The sequence below is a fragment of the Macadamia integrifolia genome, chromosome 6 (assembly GCF_013358625.1).
Source record: "Macadamia integrifolia cultivar HAES 741 chromosome 6, SCU_Mint_v3, whole genome shotgun sequence".
Lineage (NCBI taxonomy): Eukaryota > Viridiplantae > Streptophyta > Magnoliopsida > Proteales > Proteaceae > Macadamia > Macadamia integrifolia.
The window spans coordinates 33,218,721-33,240,419 of NC_056562.1; the positions used below are offsets into that span (position 1 = coordinate 33,218,721).

Here is a 21,699-nt window from a genome sequence, read left to right on the forward strand (position 1 = left end):
TTGAATTTGATTCATCAGGATTAAACAATAATTTCAAAAGAATCATATTTTGCTAATAGGAAGCTTCCACGTTTGCATTTTAATCCATAAATATTGGACGTCTAGTTCATTCACATCATTGGTTTAATTTCATCGTCCTTTTGCAATAGCAGTAACTCTAGTGATTCACTGTATCTGATTTTGTTTGTTATGCCAACCTGGTTTTGATGGTTGGACAGACAATCAGATATTATTCAAATCCAAGTAATAATAAGTGTGGAAACGAAATTACTGTATACTAACTCTAGGAAAACTTATAAACCATAGTAAAAGATGTTTTATTTTTTTATTTTTTTTAAAGAGCAAATTTATCTTAGTTTGAGAAGCAATTTTAATAAGGAAAGCATTGAAACCAAAATATGCAATAAAAAATTATTGGACAATGTTGTTAATTTCATTTGACTCCGAATAATATAGTTGAAAGAAAACCAAAAGATAAAGAGCTTATAAGCTTTATCATATATAAGAGCTATTCTCTTCCATTTCCCTCCCCCCCCCCCCCCTTTTTTTTTCCTTTGAACATTAGGGATGTGAGCAGAGGAACTTGCAAACAGTTTGCCACAGACAAGTTCATGTTAACATAGTAAACTGGAAAACCTATGAAGTAAGCATTCATCCCAGAAAGGAAGCACTACCTGAAAAAGTAGAACAGAAAAAGTAGCACGTCCATGACGTGATGTGCTCTCACCGCGTTCCTGCAACACCTGAAGAAGAGTCCAGGGTTACCAATGAATTGATTTATTTTTGTCTCCCAGAAATATAAATTAGTCATTTACTGAATTATCCTTGCTGAAACTTAGTTACAAATTACTTTGCAAGTAAAGCATTAAGTGATTCTTTTTTTTTTAACCAGCAATAGAAAAAAAAATTCTTTTGTCACTAAATCAATCATGTACATGTATATCAAAGATTCTTCACACTGTACAAATCACTCCTTGAAACAAAACATTCCCAAAAAGAAGATCCCCTATACAACAATTTTCAAGCAAGAAAAACCAATTGGAAGCAAAAGAACCCCTTACTTCACTGTAAGATCCCAATCAAACAAACAAGAGCTTGATGTCGTCCTTCAGAAACATTATAGAATTTTCTTCAACAAATTGTCCTCTTGTGTATCTATGCTCTTGTACATATCCATGCTGCTTTTGTTGGTTATATCAATCTAACATGACATCACACGTGCATGTATACAGCCAGCACTTGACGATGAATGATGGCTTAAGAACTATCACATCCGATAGAATATGATAGAAACTACAGTCACATAAAACAAGCAACTCAATCTATAACAAGCACCTAATATCCCTCCGAAAATACACAAAAGGTTTTGAATTCACTAAAATACTTCAGATTTGAGAAATATAATTCTAATTGATGCAATATCCAAACTTGAAATGCATTGTTCTTCAGAAGTTATAAGTTTTAATCAACAAGGGAAAGTGCTCAACTCCCCTACCATCTGTATGGTTATTGTATTGACAAACTAATAAAATGAATGCATACATCTATAAAATAATAAACAATATATGCCACAAGTGACCCTCCGACAGGTCTCATGAACTAAAACCACTAACACACAATACTCCCAGACTTGGCAAAAGAAATGGTCAGTGATAAAATCAATGACTTCGACTTTGAATGTATATTGAGCTTGTAGGGCATCAGTAAACAGTGAAGGCAACTTTGACCACTCCAGACAGTCTCACAGCTAATGGAGCTGCTCAAAGTAGCCAGCAAACTGACTACAGGCAATGACACAACAGGAGGTGCATTACCACTACCCTTGTTGATGGCCTACAATTATAAAATCTATGAGAACCTAACATCATGAAGCAATAGTACCAGAAATAGCCTTCCTACTTTTGATGTAGCAACCATGCCTCCAGAAGAAGAATGGCACAACCCCACAGCCATGTAAAATATAAACGATGGAGTATCAAGATTCAAAACATGGGACTCGATGGACACAGGATGAGCCAACAAGCCCCAATTGACTTCGAGCAATTAACACCCACTTGACATATTTGGGGGTGTGACATCCCAACAGGAGTGTTAAACTCTACAGGCCCAAGAGTTGGAAGTACAATTGTTAAATCATAGATCCTTGAGTCAAATAAAAAAGCATACAAATTGATGTCGTCAACAAACCGTTGTTGACCTGAGTAGGTTCCAATAAACTGAAGACTGCAGTAGAATGGACCTTGCCCAGAGTCCACATCAAACCATTATCAAATACAGATATCATTACAATCAAAGAATTAATCTTGACAAAAAGAAAAAGACAACATAAGAGTTTCATCCCCAGGGAGCTCACTCGTTAGTCAGAATGTACCTCAGTGGTAAAGAAATTCTTAGTGGTAAAGAAATTCTTACTCCTCGAATAAGTTTCACATACACTGGACTACTGGAGACAAAAACTGACAGTAATCTGAACCACCTTATTGTTTATTCAAAATAGAAAAAAATTCTCGTGATTATGTACTGGGGATAATTTCCTTTGTGAGAAATAGATCTCTTTCCCTTTTGTTTGCTTCTGTATTGGGCATGTGATGGCTTCTTTCTCCGTAAATTCTTCTCTTTTCTTCCAATAAATTCGTAATTTATCTAAAAAAGAAAAGCTTATGATTGTCACCTGAAGGACTACAGCAGTTGAAGATAATGCCAGGCCATTCCCTACGACAATTGCTGCAGGACTAGGCAGCCCAGAAACAAAATGAGCAACCAGACCAACTACCACTGCGGTAACTAAAACCTGCACTCCATCACACATATTAAAGAAGTTAAAGCATGCACCAGGTATATGCAAAGAAAAACATTTGGAGGAAAGCACAAATAAAGTTGCCTATCACCTGGGCTGAACCTAATCCAAAAACATATTTCTTCATGGAACTTAATCTTTCCACAGAGAGCTGCAAAATACGAATGAGAGGTCTAGTTTGTGATTCTTCAGGAAATAAAGCAATGCACAGGAAAAAACAGCATGTCCACATGGAAACTAAGATCAAGATTTCAAGAACCCACCTCGAGACCAATATTGAATAGCAAGAAGACAACTCCGAATTCAGCAATTGCTTTGGTCCCATGTACATGACGAATGATAGAGAGACCATACGGCCCAATCAAGATACCAGCAGCCAGGTATCCAAGTACAGGACTACCTAAACATTGCACCAAATAGAAGAAATGAACTCAACAACAAAATTAGAAGAAATGGACGCATAGAAACAACTTTAGAAGGCACTCTCCGTGCTCTGATATGTTCTGATGCTACATGTAAGGGTATTTTTCTTCTTTGGGGATTATTATATATATGGAAATAATCTGTCTCTCACTGAGGGCATTATTGTCCAATGACTCAAGGTAAATAGTGAATAAAGTGCAAGAAGAGTACACAACAGCGCTCATTCTTCTCCCTTTATTTCCCCTCTGCTTTTTTTCACCTTTCTTGTTCTATAAACCCTAAATCCAATCCAATTTTACAACTTGATATCAAAGGGGAATTCACTGACCAAGAGGAGTTCACGTCATCTTACCATGGACATTTTCTATACCAGACTAACACTAGAGAATGAATCATTAATCTTGCTTCCTGCAAATTCTCCTTTTGGGTTTTGAAGTTTAAACTTGTTTCTGGTTAAGCAACATCCATGGTCTCTAACCTGGATGGCAGCTTTTGGTCATGGAGGACATCTAGTGAATCCAGGACTAAAAGTCAACCCAATTTAGTAGCCATTCAGTTTCCATTAAATTCAAGATTGGACATTGAGATGTGTATCCTCCATCTAATGTTATCCTCATTGCCACTGTAGGCTCCGGTGTTGGTATTTCTGTTAGACTTAATAGTTTAAATTGAGAAATCAGGTTACATAAAATCTGATTCTCAAATTCGTCCAAGAGTTCTTAGCCATCCATTTGTTAGAATTTTATTTTTTAATTGTTTCTATCAGACCTGCTAAACAAGCATAATCTTTAGAATTCAGTTTAATTTGAGCTCCTGAGAGTCATCTTCTTGGAGAATATTTGCTGGCCTCTTTTGTTCATTATTTCTATTGACAATGGAAATGCAGCTGTTGGAACAGCCAAGTGAGATAGACGTTGAAGTGCATTGTGACGAATATTGCATTTGTTTTTGGCTATCAGTGGTTGTTAGTAAATTGATGATTGGGCCACGAGACATTTGGTGTTTTTTCAAGTATGAAAGCTCATGCTTTCTCCAGCATCCTCAAGGCAATGCCTATTGCCTAGTCAGGTCTAGGCAACAACCCCCAGTGACAGCTCATTGAGCGAGCACCTTCACACCCAAATGTGCTCTTAGGAACAGTCGCATAGGTGACTGCCCAGACAATAGAAGTATAGAACGTTTGTCAATGCGCTTTTGTAGTTTCTATCATACTCAACTACAAGTTCAGAAATTGCGGCTTTTAACAGCATCAGCAACAACAGAATAAACAATTGACAAATGAGTGAATTTGGTGAATAGAAGCCAGAAACCAAGCATAACATTGACCCTTACAACTACAGTGAAACCAGTTTACAAGATGGTAATAGAAAAAACAAGGCAGTTGAAGAAACTCATGGTTCAGCAAATGTTATGAAATGAGAGCAATATGAATTCCTTGCGAAGAACTGCAATAGAATTTTACATTCCCATGGGCAACAAGTAAGCATCAGTTGATTTAATCATGCTACTCATGAAGCCACGAGCTTGGGCCCTCTTGTTTGCTATCTAAAATCATTGGGGAATCCATGAACGAAAAAAAATATCATATGGAGAAAAAGTTTACTGTTTTAAGATTCTATGCTTACAGACTTTTTTGGATGGAAGGAGAGGCAATAGAACAGATGTCTATGGCATATCATGCAGAAATTCCGAAAGTAAAAGAAAATGTAGGAATCAACTTAACCTCCAGGAATTTTTTGAAATAAAGGCACAAATATAACACTTGCAAGGAGTAACCACAGCACGTCAAAGAGGGAAGCCTCCTCCTCATTTATCTGGGAGAAAGAAGAGTTAAAGAATGGTATGAAATTAAAATTTATGTTTTAAAAAGCCCAGAATATTTTTTTGATACATTTCCCATAATAAGAAGAAAGCGACTCACTCAACAAGCTCAAGAAAATCCAAAATGTATGCCAGGTCTTTAAAGTCATATATAAAATGTTGAAAAGGAAAGCGGGCATGAACCTGTTGATGAGGTAACATCTCAATTAATTTCTTCACTCTCTTAGGAAACCTCTGTATTTCTCTGATCAAAGGCTTTGCATTTGAAGAAACTTCTTCAATACTAGTGGTTATGACATCTGGCTGCTGAAGCAGCTGAGTACTCCTCTCAGCTCGATTCATAAGAAAGGAGATCCTGTCATAAGTTTCAGCCCTTGTTATCAAAGAAATGCAATGATAGTACTCAACAAATAGGAAAAGGTATACAGTTGAGTCAGGAAAGGGAGAGGAGAAAAGCCTTCAGGGAACACCCCACCCCCCCAAAAATCCAAGTAATATACCAAGAAAATAAGAAATATCAAATATCTTCTCTTGAAGTTGAAGGTATATATATATATATATATTTTCTGACGAGTAAGAAAATTATTAGAAGGAGAACAACAAACAGGCTCCCTTTTGTAAGAAGACAAGGGGAGAGGCCAAAAGGAAATACCCGGAAGAGCAAAGAGATATTAAAAAAAAAATAGAGCTAGGGGGGGATAAAAATACAAAGGAATGTCCCATGAGGAGACTATGAGCCTATTTCTGTCATTGTGGATCTCACTAGAAAGCTGGGCTGAAATAGGTCAATGACTCTCTATCTGACGTCGAAGCCGAATGCATTTCAAATCCGACAGATGGTGTGAGAGGAACTGAACCATCCACTTTTGTTTCTCTTGAACCAGATGTGGTAAATGGCTGCATAGAAAACCAGCCTTCCCACCAAGTCACATAAGATGTAAGACTAGATCACATAGGAGCTAATCCCAAGCAGGATCTGAAATTCTGACTGAATAAAGAAGATTTCGATTACTCACAAACCGTAGATCAGATGGAGCTGGAAACTTGGAGTAGATGAAGGTCCTATATGGGTTTACAAACCCTCAAAAGATGAGATAATTTCGATGGTTGAATTGAGAGTTATGTTGGCGACATGAATTAGAAAACTTTTGACCACTCTTCAGAAACTAGGGTTCATGGCATCGAATGATCCTCGAAATTGGAATGAAGACCCCTTGTAACCTGTCTAGGTATACTTCAAAAGATGAGCTTGAACTGCTGGCTGGTTTGGGAGATCTGGACTTCGATCCAAGTTGCTAAAACCTTGACAATAGCTGGTCGATTCTGGTCTTACACTAGTACATCTTCAAGAATGATTTCAGCTTCAAGTTATACTTAATAACTAAGGTAAAATAGAAAATAACAAAGTGAAAACAGAATCGATGGAGGGGTTGAGAAGGGGGAAGAAAAAGGATAGGTTTTGGGCATCTCACCCCTCTAGTTTAGGCGTCTCACCTAAGGCCTCTCACCCAACTCATCCCACAGCACAACAGCAAAAGCCATCATTTTTGTTAACCTCAAATCTACTTTTCATTATAATCGATGGGCTTTAAATAGCCTTACATTGTTTGGACACAAAGAAATAACATAAAAGGAAACTAATTGATGCATATTAATTACCAAAATAGGCTTGTTTTATTAGGAATAAGCCTAAGGTTGGGTTCCATACATGTTAGGCCTTTGATCCCATGTGTTTTGAGTGTAATAGACCACTTTTATGGGTCTAAAAGGGGGGCTCTAAGATTGAGTACGGGATTACAAGTTAGTTTTCATTTTCATTAGTTTCCTTTTTAGTTGGGCTTGATTTTGAGTTATATTTGTTTCCTTAGGAGTCAAGTTATTAATTGAATCAAGTCATTAGTAGTTAATTTCCTTTTTCAACTAGTTTCTAATTTCAATTTTTAGTAACTATTGTATTAGGAGAATATTTGGTTTCCTTTTTTAGGAACCTTCTATTTTGTAATTCCCTCCCCCATTAACATTATAAATAAAGATGATGGCTCTTTTAATGAGCCACGATTTTGACAAATTACATAGCTGCTGCTGCTGCTGCTTTCTCTGCAAGAGAACTTCCTTGTGTCTGATCAAGGTATTGGGTTTGGTGTTTGATCCAAGCGACTCCTTGCGGCGAGAAGTCCAGAAGCTCTCTCAAGTTTTATTATTTTTTCTCAACAGTTTCAAGTGTTCTTCTCAGAGATCTACTGCTGTTACAATCAGGTATTTATTATTTAAAGTTTTCTGCCCAGAATTCTCTGTAGAAGTACCATCGGCCCTGTCTTCTGTAGCTGTTAGAAGTGTCTGTTAAGGCTGAAATTCTGATCGATTGTTCTCCTATTCCCCACTAAGGAAGTAAGGATCGACCCATATCTGGGCTGATTCTGTGCAGCCATTAAAGAGATATTCAAAATCTCTCATATTTTGTCCTGTAGTGATTTTTTTCAGAACAGAACCAGAATCGATTGCTTTGGTTTGTCCTATTCTATTTCTGTGGTTTCTGCTGTTGATTTGGGACTTTTACCTCATTTTATTGCTGCTGGTTTTATTTATTTGATCAACTAATATCTGACCTAAGTGGTCTTGAGTACTGAGATCGATTGGTCTGGGTTGTTTGTCACTGCTGTTTTATGATATCAGTCATTGAATACAAGTTGCTTGCACTTATTTGTATTGATTTCAGCCCCTGGTTTGATCCTATCTGACTACTACTGGTCTGACTTACTTGCTACTGGTTTTCTGAGATCGTTATATACTGTTACTTCTATTTTCTGTTGGTCTGATTATAGTGGTTTGTGGGGTGTAATCTGGTTGTTCTCTAGTCTAAATGTTCCTGCAGTTTTGGGACTGGTTTGGTTGTCAAATCCATTCCTACATTACTAATGGACTGACTCTAACTTCCTAAACTGATTTAAGAAATAAACTTCCAAATACTTTGCCTTACATATAAAAAGGAAACCACTAACTTACTTGACCACTAAGCTAACCAAATAGGAAACAAAGTACCAATTAAATAAAAAAGGAAACAAATCTTCAAGCTGCTGCAATCGATGGATAGCTTGAGGACTTCTAGAAAGGCTACTGTTATCTACAATCATTGCTTAGCTGGCTAGGCTTCTAGAGGTTCCACTTGAAGACAAAACTGCAGGGCTTACTGTTCACATGAACGGTAATTCGTGAACAATGTTGTCTGGTTTTGGGGCTGGCTCGATGGGACCAAGGTGGGGTCTCGATGGTTCAACATTGGACTTGGTTTGATGGGGCCAGCAGCCCCTTCCTTGTGCAAGCTTGATCTGCATCAGGGGGGTATATGGCGGGTGCTGATAGGGGAGGCGGATGTGGAAAGGGTCTGGGCAGGTGGAAGAACTAGGTTGGAAACCTGAGGTGGAATCTTTTATTAGTGAACAAACGAGGCTTCCATATAAACTAATCACGTGTGTCTTTTTGCATTCAGAGCATTTTTTTTCTAGCAATACCCAGCAGCATAACATAACTTTCAAATCTAAGAATTTGTTCTGACTCACATTTCAAATTTCAATCAATCGTTGCTTTGGATTCTACATTTGAATCATGATTATTCAAATACAACAAACAACAAACTCAGCCTTATCCCATATTAATGGGGTCGGCTACATGGATCCATGCCACAACAAAGAAAAAAAAGTAAAGGAAAAGGCATAACACCAGCACTCAGGAAAATCTCAACTAAATGGGGTCGACTACAAGAATCATTGCCCTCCAAAAGGCTCTATCTGAGGTCATACTTGGGACAAGATCTAGACTATGCATGTCATTCCTCACAACTTTCTCTATAAATATTCAAAGCAGACTAACAAAAAACAGCAGGTCTTCCCAGTCCAAGAGAATAAGAAGAAATTCAATTAAAGAACGGGGGAAAAAGGAGGGGGAGACAAAGAAGGCAATAGTCCTAAAGAAACATAAGTTGTGTTTTTATCTTTCAAAGTTTTAAAAAATAAAATTAAACTTGATGAGTAAAGAGCACAAACTTGCTAAGACCTTTGATGATTGAGCTAATGGGATAATAAAAAGAGAAACAAGTGAAGAAGTTACAATCATGAAAGGCCAAGGATGATAAGAATGCATACCCAACCCCAAGAAGCAATACTCCAATAACCAGCTTGGGCACTTGCTTCCTTGTAAATGTAATGATACCATGAAAAACTGAGGCAGGCGTTAACTCAGTACCATCTACTGAGAAGGAAAAGAATGATGCAGAGAAAAAGCGAGAAGATTTCTTCAATGATGCTTTGGGTGCACTAAGAGGTGAACTGTCTTTAGTTACATCCTTTTGAATTTCCTGCTTCTTCATAGGACCAACATTCTTCGATTTTTCGGGTTCAACTTCGGCTTCGACTTCTCTATGTGAATCCATAACTAATTTCCCATTTTCTTGATCACGCAGGCCATCAGATAAATTCAAATCCTCACCACTTTGCCCAAATGCTTCAGATTGGAAGTCCAATGAAGGTTCACCACCCAACAAAGCATCTTCAATTGACCCATCTTTGTCACTTTCCAAACTAATATCAACACCAACTCCTTGAGTCATCTCATCCTCTGGAACTATAAATTCATCACTCAACATCTGCCTTTGTGATGATGGTACCAGTGGATGTGTCAAATTGTCTGACCTTTCAACATTAGAATTGGAAAGAACTTTCTCAGCCCTCTCTAAAGCAATTTCTGCATCATTTACACACTGGGTAGCCTCAAGTTCTAAAGCAACAGCCTGTTCAGCAAGAAGCATTATGTTTGATACATCCTCCTCTGCTTTCAAAGCATCCATCTGCACTTTCTCTGCAACTTCAATCAATCTATCTACTTCCTTCTGCAGCTCCTCCTTTTTGCTTTGTAATCGTCTCAACTCAACCTCAGAATCTCCCAGAGTAGCCCGGCAGTTGCTAATCTCATCCTGCGCCTCTAAAATTTCCACTTCCTCCTCTCTCGATGAACTCAACGCTTCCATAGCTCTTACATGATCTGCATCATTCCCTGTACAAGCTTCTGGAGAAGTTCTCATTCCTTTTGCCGCCTCTAAGGACTCCACAGCCAATTGAAGCCTTGCTTCAGCCATTGAGAAAGCCATGGTTGCTTTCTGAACAGCTTCCTTAGCAACAGCCTCTTCCGCTATAATCTCTTGAATAGTGCCCAGGGTGGTATTGACATCTTTCCAAGCATTTTCCGCTTCATCTTTTAGGGAAATTGCTGTTTCCGATATCTTCTGAGCCTTTTCCTCAAACATAGTACTGTTTAGGTGAGCAACTTCCAATTCCTTGAGAGCCTTCAGAAGCAATTCCTTCAAATGATCCGTACTAGGTATCTCTACCTCTTCCTCTTCCAGAATATTTGACTCTCCATCAGAAACAGGCCCACTTGCTGAGCTCTCTGAGGAAGAGATTTTCATTCCTCCATTGGAACTTTCCATGAATTCAATGTTTCGACCGTTGCCATCAATATATTGTAAAGAATCATTGCCTTGACACTGTAAACGCACTACTGCCCTTGACACCTTCAAGATATTGCCCACGATGCCGTCCAGAGATCCCCTTAAATGTGATGTCCGCGACAAATTATCAAACTCCCCCCTGTAACGCTTACTTGTTATTTTCTTCAATCTCTTTGATGCATGTGTTTGGCAAACAAATCTTGGATGGCCAACAAAACTATAACTCAAATTTCTGCACCTATATGTCAGACTCGAACTAGAACAACCCAACGTCGTAGAACTTGAACCTTCAACACCAAGAATAATATTTGGCATCCGGAAACAACACACAGAATCCATATCTCCCAGCTTTTTCTAGCAGTCTTCTATGACGATAATACCGATAAACTGAAATCAAAAAACCCTGCTTTACATCAAAACCATCACCAACGTTTCAAACCAAGCATATCAAGATTCAAAACTCCCACTAACAAAAATACATGAAATAAAAGAAGATATCAAAAACAAAGAATCGAAACAGTAATGAAATGAATCTGTAATTCTGTATATTTGTTTTGCTCGAAGTTGTGCAATACGATAGTTAAATTGATTATTACAGTCAAATAGGGAATACAGCAACTTGCGGACCTAGACAGTCTCAACCAAGTAACAAATCAAAAGAAAGTGAGTACTAACCGATTAGAAAGAACGCATTTGAAGCTCGAGTTGCAGAAATCCATGGCGCATTTCAAGAGAATTAGGGCCGAAGAAAATAGGCAAATGGAAGAAACGAAGAGTAGTGAAGAGTTGAGGACTAACTGAGAAGTAGAATAGACAACCAAAGTTTCTATTAGTTGTTTCATCACACGTGTCCAAACTAGGAATGATTAAGTGTTCGCATAAGGAACAGAAAAGATTTCATTGGCGGAGATTCTTTTGTTTCGGTGTCCAGTCCCCGCCCTCGGAGCTCCACCCCTATTCCTGTAACATATGACTAACATGCGCCGATCAAGTAAGCGAGCGATAGATACCTCTCTGCAAGACGGCGTTAATAATTAGAAGAAAGCTGGTCCCATTTCTTAATGTTTTGGATGCATTCTGATGAGATGTTGGCTGTCCAAAGGCTATGGAATGTGCCCTTCTCCCCTTGGAGTGGGATATTCTAAAATTTAAAAAAAAGATTCCGATGCTCTTTCCCCAAAATCCTAGAGTGTAATGGGTGTTAGTGATAATAGCTTCCAAGTCGAGCCCCCATTGACAGTAGGACTTTTGTAGGACCAACGAGTAATAGTGGGATATATCGATTCAAACCTATAACCAATCGATTCGAGCAGACATGGTGCAAACAATTCCTTCCAATAGGCTACCAACTCAAAAATAAACGTGTAATTTTCATACAACACTAGAGAAGGAATCTTTTGTAGTATACATCCAATTGGGTGACATAGATCAAATACTATCTAGGTTCAGTAGTAGAAGTAGAAGGAGAAGCAATTAAGGTATCAAATGTGCAATTGACAAGGACGTCGAGCATATAGAATTTGGACTACAAGAATCAAGATCCCAAGAAAAAAAATAGAATAGGCCACCATTGATTCATTTCAATTGTTTATGTATTTATCTACAAAATGACATTTGAGTGGTTAATTTAGGAAGGTCACACCTCGTTGGCTCATTGTGTCACGTAAAAGGATGATATGACAATTTTGATTCAAATTGGCGACATGTCAAATTTTGTAATCTAATTTTATCAAAGACCCTCCAATTTATTGACAACACCATCTTCATTGTCCCAGCTATTCCACGAACACCTTATTTACCAATAATAATAATAATTATTATTATTATTATTATTGACAAACATCTTTATATATGGTTTTTGATTTTCGAAAACCTTATTTTTATCACATGGTTAACTTTATTTGAACTGAAACTTAAAACATGAGCACATAACCTTCTATATGGACTGCTATATTGTAGGTTTTTAGGCTGCACAAGAACCCCTTGATGGTTAGGTTCTGTAGTACTTATTTTGGGACTTTCATCCTCTGTCGCAGGTGCGGCCGTGTGGCGAGGATCCGATGGCCGAGACGACATTGGCACACGCCCCGATGCCATGCTGGCCATTAGATCCTCGCCGCATGGCCGCACCCACAACAGAGGATTTTTTTCGCTTATTTTTGGGTGTTGAGGATGGGGAGAGGATTGTGCTCGTCACTTTCCTAGTAGAGCCTATTTAGACCTTGATTAAGGTAGTCAGTAATAATACAAGATTAATGATACAAAATGTCAAGCGGACCCCAAGGTTAGCCATATAGAGAAACCCCAAGGTTGATTAGGCCTCACATGAATAACAAATTCCTTGAAATGGACTATGAAAGAGGAGATACCATGAGGGGTATTATAGTTGAGTGCAGTGGAGGGGGAGGATTGGTAAGATAGGTGACCCCAAGTCCTAGCATTGTTGTGTTGTTAATACCTAAATTCCACTAATTTTGGATGGACCACTAAGTTTTCATTCAATCATGTTGAAGAGGAATCCCTCGGCAACAGGCTTCAGATGGTGGGAGAGGGCATTGCACAACAGGGGAGGGTATTATTGATTTCTCCCTATAGGGAATGTTTTAGAACCCTAAGATGGCAGGTGAATATAATATGGAGAAAATCTTTCCTCCATTTCAAAATCCATAATAATTCCAGCCATTTGTTTGCATATTGAACGTTTGTAAGATGCCTGCATTATACACACAACATTGACCTCTCCTACCAAACAGTAGGAAAATCAATAATAATAAACCAACTAGAGAAGGATTTTCCTTCGACTTTCTGAGTTCCATAACTGAAAACAAAAAAGAAGCAGAGGGAGGAGGAGAAAATATAAATCCAAATTTACACAGGCAGCACAACCAACCAAGAAGAATGTTTTCATGATTCATAAAGCTACAATTCCCATGTCAAAGAAAACCTTCCTGTTAATCTTCTAAGTAAATAGCATACCCTTTTGATTCTCAGCGCACAAACCCTGGCTAGTAATGTTAGTTATCAAGAGCTCATTCCTCTAAAGTGTTCTAAGGGAATTATAAGATATTATAACTGACATCAACTCTCATGTCTGAATTTTTTTAAGACAAAATTACAGCATATCTTTAAATGTGAAAAGAAATGAAAACTCCTATTGATTCAAATCCCTTCTCCAGAAAACAAGGAATTAATGTCTATCTCTTGGACTTTTTAGATTTTGTGAGGACCAAGGAAGAAGTTTACAAACCCTATATGATGACTTGTATATTCTAGCATGCTTCAAGTATTGATATCTATTCTCAGGGTCCACATCAGCTAATGCAGACTTCAACTCAAGAAATTTTTTTTTTTTCTGATAAAGATCAACCAGTTTGCCCTCCATCCCTTCCATTGCAGAACAAGCAGAAAATCCATCTCCAGTCAAATAATTGTCAGATGTAAAGAGATTTTCATGTGCTTCACATTCCTTATGCACGTGTAAGGTGTGGTGTCCCCAGCAAAAATTTATGTGCCAATCGGGTTCCCGCTCGTGTGCTTACCACTCCTTCCAACTTTGCATCCATAACAGCAGCTCATGAGATACACAAACAGGCAGAGAAGTAAATTCCAGTAATTCATTAAAGAGCCAACAAACAATAATAGAATTCAGGAAACAAGAGGACAAATTAAAGTCAATCGCTTACAATTGTAAGGTAAGTGAAACTTCTAAACTCAGAAAGCAGGTGACACAAAACTAATTTCGGAAGCATAAGCACCTACTTGCCTAGAAAAGCCAGTTCTGAACCAGCGATATCAACACTAAGACATTGTCAACCTGGCAACCACAATTCTCTCCGTTGCTTCCTCTAACTACACCTCATTTTATAGAAGAGGAATTTACATTTTTACTTTTTCAACCACTAACCAGATACCCAATTTCTGATTGAAATGTGCAATTCATGACCTGATCACTAAGCAGATGAAATGCATACATATAAAGTCATCACATGAACACTTTAAACACCAAGACAATCCATGTAATATTTTCTAATATATAAATTTAAATTAAAACTCCTCCAAAATGGAGCTTGGGTTTGCAAATGCAGAAAGAGGCCTTGTCAGGTCAGATGTGATGTAGATAAGTCACTTGGGATTATTTTATTGCAAATAAGCCTTAGGTTGTGTTATATATATGTGTTGGGCCTTTTATCCCATGGGTTTTCTTTGAAATGGGCCACTTTAATTGGCCTAAAATATGGGTAGAAGGTGGAAAAACGAGATTTAATTCATTAGTTTAGTTGGTTGCTATTTAATTCAATAAAGGTCCATTAGGCCATTGGTCGGTTGTAAAGTCCTCTATGAACTATTAGTCGGTTAGTCCTACTCCATGTTGGAGTCATAAAGTCAAGTTTTAGTCCTATTTTGAATTCCTAGTTGTAGTAGAAGTGTCTAGTCATATTGGGAAACTGCTCCTAGTTGTAGTTGGAGTGTTTAGTCCTATTGGGAAATTAGCTCCTAGTAGTAGTTTGATTGCTATTCTGCCTTCTATAAATAGAGGAACTTATGTATTTATAATTTCATATTTGAATGAATGAATTATTGAGTGATTACTCTTTAGCTAAAAAAACTGTTATTGAGAGGTGAGATGCCTAAACCTTTGAGAGATGTGACACCCAAAACCTGAGGGGTGAGATACCCATTTCTTTATTCTCTTTCACCCTTCTCAACCCTCCATCGATTCTTCTTTTTCTATTTTTATTTTCTGTTTATTGTTATTAGAAGTTCAGACCTGTTAAAGCATACAAAATCAGAATCAACCAGCCAAAGAATTTTTGTTCTTGAAGCCAATCGACCCTCATTGCTGCCCAAGTTTGAGATCTGATCTGCAGATCCTTTGGAGGACTGGTTCTATACTCTAAGAAGATCAATTGATCCTCTCTTGAAGGTTATCTAAAGAAGACAAGTTGTTGTTCCTGCAGAATTCTTTACATTCTCTCTCCTAGGTCTGAAAATCAAGAAAGCGCATAACTTCATAATCAGCCATCAGAAGCCCTTCATATTTGGGGGTTTTTGTACCCTCCCTAGGGATTATCTAACCCAAAAGTGCAGCTCAATCGGACTCCCATAGACTTGGCCGCACCTTTCTCTCTCCAGCTCTATAGAAGGTCTTTCTCTCTCCTATCGGGTTAGGTTTTGGGTTGTTTTTGCTCCTATATGGGTATTGTATCCTTGGGGGTTTATTTGATGGTATTATTGCTTTGTTTCTTGCTCTTATTTGTATTGTTTGGGGTTATAAACTGCGGAGTTAGCTACTTGTAATCTACTCCTGCATTAGGATGGTAGCAGAAAATCTCAACGAAATCCTTTTCCCTGATTCTGATTTGTGAACAGACAAACTGAATTCATGTAGCTGACTACAAATAACCAGGTGTTCAGTAATGGTATGATGACGATAATGTTGATCACAGAAATGTACAGTTAATAAGTAACATTGAACTTAACTGTCCCTGACATATTTTTCAAGGCTCTCTACTAATAATTTAAGTGTTTGATTGACATGGTCATGAATTCTCTCATCTTCCACAAAAAAGGTAACAACAAGAAAGTGGGAGACAAGCACAAAACCATGAATTCTGGCCCTGATCTCATGACATTATCATTGAACTCCCCATGAAAAAAATCCTCAGTTGATATTTCCAAAGCAATAAACCCAATCCTGATAACTAAGCCACTCTCTGCACCACAGTCCTTGATCTCAACCAAAACTCCCCTCCCAACAACACAGAGCAGATAACAACTTCTAGACCCACAACTATCCTCTCCTCCGCTGCCTCAGTGTTGCCTTTGTGTACAAAGCCAAAAGCCCCTGATAGAAGGGCCCCAACCAATTAGACCTAGCCTTGACGGCTACAATTTCCATTTGCTTAACGAAGCCAAATTTATGCCCAAGACTAACCAGTTTCTGGACAAGAACATTCAGCCCAAACGTGGGAATGCTTGCGATCAAGAGAACATGGGCATAAATTCCCAGAAACCCTAGCAGCAATCTCTGAATCTTCACAAAAAAATCTGAACTTGTACCTCTCTTTGACCATGAAGAGGAAATCAGGATACTTAGCTTTAAGAACAACTTGCTGCACTAAAGGAGTGTAATTGGGGTTCGACGGAGAAGGTTTTCCGTGAGGAGAGACAGAGGGGAGGGTTCAAGAAGTTTTTTGAGGAATTTTTGGTGGAGGGAGGGTCAAGGAGAGGAGGTATGGGGGTTTGTCAGTGGTTCCTTCTTACGATCTTCCAGCTTCTACCAGTAATCTCCACAGGAACATGATCCATCCACGAAGTGGTGGAATCTACTATTGTCCCTCACAATGATCTTTCGTCCCTCAACCTTTGAAATGAACTTCATGGCTGAATGACAATCCAGACACACTCTTATATTCTTCTTCACAATGATAGGCTTCCCAGTTGGCATGCTTATTAATGCAAATGCAACAGCTATCCTCTCACTGTGATGGTGGAGCAGCCTCTCCTTCATGCTTTCTTCCATATTAAATGGGATAGAACCTGTGTAAGGAACGTACCCAGCTTCCCGAATCCGAGTGAAAAGATTCTCCAGTTTCTCATATATTTCTCTCTTTTGGGGATGAGACCAATCCTCAACTCCAAACACATGAGTCTTGTTGTCTACATCAACCCAACTGTAACCAGGTAGTTTCTTCACCTTGCCATCTCTCATAATCTTCCTGATGTTCCTGACATCTTCCCATTGCCCAGCTGTTGCATAGATGTTTGACAGCAGGACATGGGTACCACTATTTTCAGGTTCAAGCCTCATCAGTTTTGCTGCAGCAAATTCACCCCTCTCCTTATCACTATGGGTCCTGCAGGCTGCAAGAAAAGAACACCAACCAAATGTGTTTGGCTCAAATGGCATGCTATTTATAAAATCCTCAGCTTCTTTGAGCCTTCCAGATCGGCCTAGCAAATCTATGATACATGAATAATGTTCTTGTCTAGGCTCCACACCATAGATTTTTTCCATGGAATAGAAGTAATCCAGTCCTTGCTCAACCAAGCCAGCATGGCTACATCCTATCAAAAGACTAATAAACGTGATTTCATTCGGTTGAATTCCTTTTTGAATCATCTGACTGAAAATCTTAATGGTCTCTTGGCCTAACCCATGCTGAGCAAACACACCCAACAATGAATTCCATGCAATCTCGGTTGGGTTCCTGATCTCATCAAATACTTGGACTGAATAATCGAGTAGTCCGCACTTCCCATACATATCGACTAGGATGGAATAAACAAATGGATCGTCATCAAAATGGGTTTTTATCACTTGGGCATGAAGCTGAGTCCCTTGTTCAAGCGCGGCTTGGCTAGCACATGCCTTAAGCAGACTAGAGAAAGTAAATTCATTAGGTTCAATTCCATGTCTCTGCAACTCAACAAAAATACTCAAAGCTTTATCAATCTGCTCAGTCTCAACAAACCCATCAATCAAAGAAGTATAAGACACAACATTCCTCAAATCAGAGTCAATCCCAAACACACGAAATGCACTCTCCATATCCCCTGCTTTTGAGTACATGTCTGTGAGTGCATTGCCCACATAAGTCTCTGATTCAAATCCTAATTTCACAATCCATGAATGAAGAGACGTCCCAAATGTGGAATCCTTAAGCGCTCCACTGGCGCCTAATGTGCTACAAAAGACATATTGATCGATGTTGACCCCTTCATGAATCATCTTCCTGAAAGATAACAAAGCTTTCTCAAAGTTACCGCTCTTTGTGTACCCATCAATCATCGCTGTCCATGAAACCTGATCTTTATATGGCATTTCACTAAAGATTTGGTAAGCATCCGCCAGAGCCCCACACTTCGAGTACATATCAGCAAGATTACTGCCCACGAATAATTCATCATTAAAACCCATCTTCATGCTAAGAGAATGCAGTTGCTTCCCAATTTCAAGTGACCCCAGGGAGGCCGAAGATTGAATTACATTTGAAAATGCAAATTGGGTTGGATTTTCTCCAGTATTTCGCATTTGAATGAAGGTTCTCAAAGCTTCTGCGAACCTCCCATTCTGGGAAAGTCCAGAAATCAAAGCAGTCCACGAAACCAGGTTTCTGTAAGGCATTGTGTCGAACATGTTCCGTGCAAAGTCCAATTCTCCGGACTTTGAGTACATGTTCACAAGATGATTGGAGACAAAGATGCATAACTGGTAACCACTGCAGATTAAGTGAGCGTGGAGCTGCTTACCTTTGGATAGTTGCCTGGTTCGTGCGCAGGTTTGAATAACGTGTGCCAAGGAGATAGAGTCTTTGATCATGTGATACCGTTGGTTTTGAAAGTTATCAAGTCGAGTAGGATCGCTGTGTCATTACTGGGAAGATAATGGAATTCGCATAGGATCGCCGAACTTTCGATTTTGCTGCATTATGAAGAACAAAAGGGCGAAACAGAGCACTGTGGATTCTCATTTAATGGTGAAAGACCGAAAGGTGTGGCAGCAAGGTTCCAAAACACGGAATCGGGAGATCGGATTGGTTCCTGCTGACTGTCGATTCCCGATTCTGATAGGAATCGGTCCCAAAAAACCATAGGCCCTAGCTTCTCCAATTCAACGTTCAGTTGAAAGTTTGAAGTTCTATCGAAATCAATACCTATTTTATATGTTAGAAATATAAAGACTATAGCACAATAAAAGGTAAAGCATTGTGATAAATTGGAATCTTAAAATTAAACATGAAATCAATTAAAAATATTTTATTTAATTTTTGAATTTTTATTTAATATATTTTAACCTTTGAATGATAATTACTTGCTTATATTATTTTTACTTAATAAACCTTCATCGAGTATCCATATTTTTTTTCTACCCAAAAAATTGTATCCATGTAATAGATTATGACATAATTATTGAGGGTAACTTAGGGGATGATTACAAAAGTTTCTTATTAGACTTGAAAATTCTCCTTTCACTTTCTTTCCCTTGAATTTCTCTCACAATAAAACTAAGCTTAGGGCAAAATGTACCTGGTGCACGAGATTATTTATTAGTTTATTAGGTAAACAATGTTAATTCCTTTATGACTTATCAATATATGTACATAATCATATATTTGCTTCAAAAGAGATTGTTTCCTTCATTTGAATCTAAGACAACCGGGTTGCCAATGAGACATGGGATCTCTCACACTAGCACATCATCCGTCGGTTGGATCTCCCTTCTTCTCTCTCTCTTTAGCCACAAGTGATAACACGAATCCATCATGCATTAGACTAAAGACATCAAGGAGAGAGAGAGAGAGAGAGAGAGAGAGAGAGAGAGAGAGAGAGAGAGAGAGAGAGAGAGAGAGATCATTGCTATTTTTCAAAATCAACTGCAGCTAAAGCCCAAAATTTGAATGGGCCAACAACTACGATCTTAAAGAGCAAAACCAATTCTGGCCACAGAACAAACTGAAAGCAATTCTCCCTGCTCAAACAACATTTCATGGGGAGAGCATTAGAATACTTTTATGGGTAAAAGATTTACTTGACGCTAGTGTGCGAATCAAACTGCATGCCAAGACACATAAGGTTGATCTATTGACATCTCAAACCAGTTCAATCCAAATAAATCAAATCAAACCAAGCGATTGATATCCCTAGACAGGACTCTTAGGGTGTGGTATGAGTGCTTTATTTGATCTTCACTCAGCCGTTTCTAAGGGCCTGTTTGATAACGTTTCTGTTTCAAGAAACGGTAGAAACATAAATTTTCGTTTCTAGAAACAGAAACGAAATTGAAGGTGTTTGATAAGTCATGTTTTTAGAAATCGATAGTAACTAATGAAAGAATGGCCATAAGTCGTATTTGTTTCGCCTGGGTCGTTTCTTGAACCATAAATAAGTAAAAATTTCTATTTCTATTTCTAAAAATAAGTGAAACGGAATAGTTTTATCAAACGTTTTTTACTCCGTTTCTGCTGTTTCTGGAAACAGAAACGGTAGAAACGCGTTTCTTGAAACTTTATCAAACGGGCCCTAAGTGACCTAAAAGCAAAATGCATGCCCACCTCAAATTTAGTAGCCCACATGACTTAACCAAAAAATGAGTTTTGAAACCAAAGGGCATCTATGGCTTTCCAATAGGCTGTGCTGGTTCATTTACAGCCTTATTGGATTTGACCAAGAAACAAGGATTCTCCCAGATTTGGATGTGGGCCTTTCATAATCGGATTGGGTTTCGGATAATGCTTGCCACCAATGTCGGCAACATAGTCTTGATAATTACCTTGGTTAGTGATTCAGTCAGTTCTTACTTCTTACCAAGGATTAGAAAACCCAGAATAGCTTTACCCCCCCAAAAAAAAACCAGAATCAGGATCCGGATCAGATCGGAATCAGGTAAGATCCATCAAAATATATCTCAACCCTAGATTTTGGAAGAGGATTGGCTATTCAAATTTCCAATAGTCATGAAGTGTGTGCAAAATTTTACCTAGATTCATATCTAGATTGAAATTATTCATTAATTTTTTTCTGAATTTGTGAATATTGGCATGGAGAAATTGTTAATTTCTCTCTCCTTCTCAACCAAGGGCTCATCAAGGATAGGTAAACTCTGCAAAACTTTCTTTGGAATTACTGAAGGGTCCAATTTAAAACCTTAAGCATTAAGCTGATCGAAGATAGCTTTTGAAGTATATAAAAGCACCAAAGACCTAAACAAACCAATGTGACATGTAATTCTACATCTTCCAATATTTCAATAGAAATGAAATTAAGAATTCCAATCCAACAAATACAAAAGTAGGTCGGAGAAAATTTTCCTTCACCCATAAATGATGGCTTATATAAATCCTTATAAAATTTTAATATATTTTCCAAAATACCCTTCTGATACCCCACGACAGATCTCAAGCCCTGCTATGAGTGGGTGACCTTGGCATAGAAAAACTAACTTTTAAATTAAGAATCAAACGTTGAGCGGAGTAGTTGATAAGGTGGCGTTCAATTCCAAAGCGTTCCAACCACATGACTACTTCAAAAGTAATGAAGGAAACCTTCCATTCCGTGTATATTGGAGATCTCAAAGCCCAACAACCGACCAAGTAGTTGAGGCCCATGGCACACCACGTATTCGATGAAATATCCCAATAAACAATCACACGAGAAA

General features: G+C 38.3%; 2 protein-coding genes across 2 annotated transcripts in view; both read right to left on the reverse strand.

Moving 5' to 3' along the window:
* Positions 1-11,548, reverse strand: part of LOC122080918 (K(+) efflux antiporter 2, chloroplastic-like) — a 29,132-nt gene extending 17,584 nt beyond the window's left edge. Inside the window, exons 1-8 of the mRNA XM_042647804.1 lie at positions 11,217-11,548; positions 9,181-10,928; positions 5,225-5,396; positions 4,944-5,034; positions 3,061-3,197; positions 2,889-2,948; positions 2,672-2,791; positions 675-743 (exon numbers count right to left, since the gene is read on the reverse strand). Of these exons, the coding sequence (XP_042503738.1) occupies positions 675-743; positions 2,672-2,791; positions 2,889-2,948; positions 3,061-3,197; positions 4,944-5,034; positions 5,225-5,396; positions 9,181-10,880 (2,349 nt within the window). The 5' untranslated portion in view covers positions 10,881-10,928; positions 11,217-11,548. The remainder of the gene's footprint in view (positions 1-674; positions 744-2,671; positions 2,792-2,888; positions 2,949-3,060; positions 3,198-4,943; positions 5,035-5,224; positions 5,397-9,180; positions 10,929-11,216) is intronic.
* A 4,383-nt stretch (positions 11,549-15,931) lies between these two features.
* LOC122081213 (pentatricopeptide repeat-containing protein At4g33170-like) lies at positions 15,932-19,170 on the reverse strand. The gene has a single exon (XM_042648233.1). The coding sequence runs from the start codon at positions 18,862-18,864 to the stop codon at positions 16,819-16,821; it is 2,046 nt and encodes a 681-aa protein (XP_042504167.1). The 5' UTR covers positions 18,865-19,170; the 3' UTR covers positions 15,932-16,818.
* Positions 19,171-21,699: the final 2,529 nt, after the last annotated feature.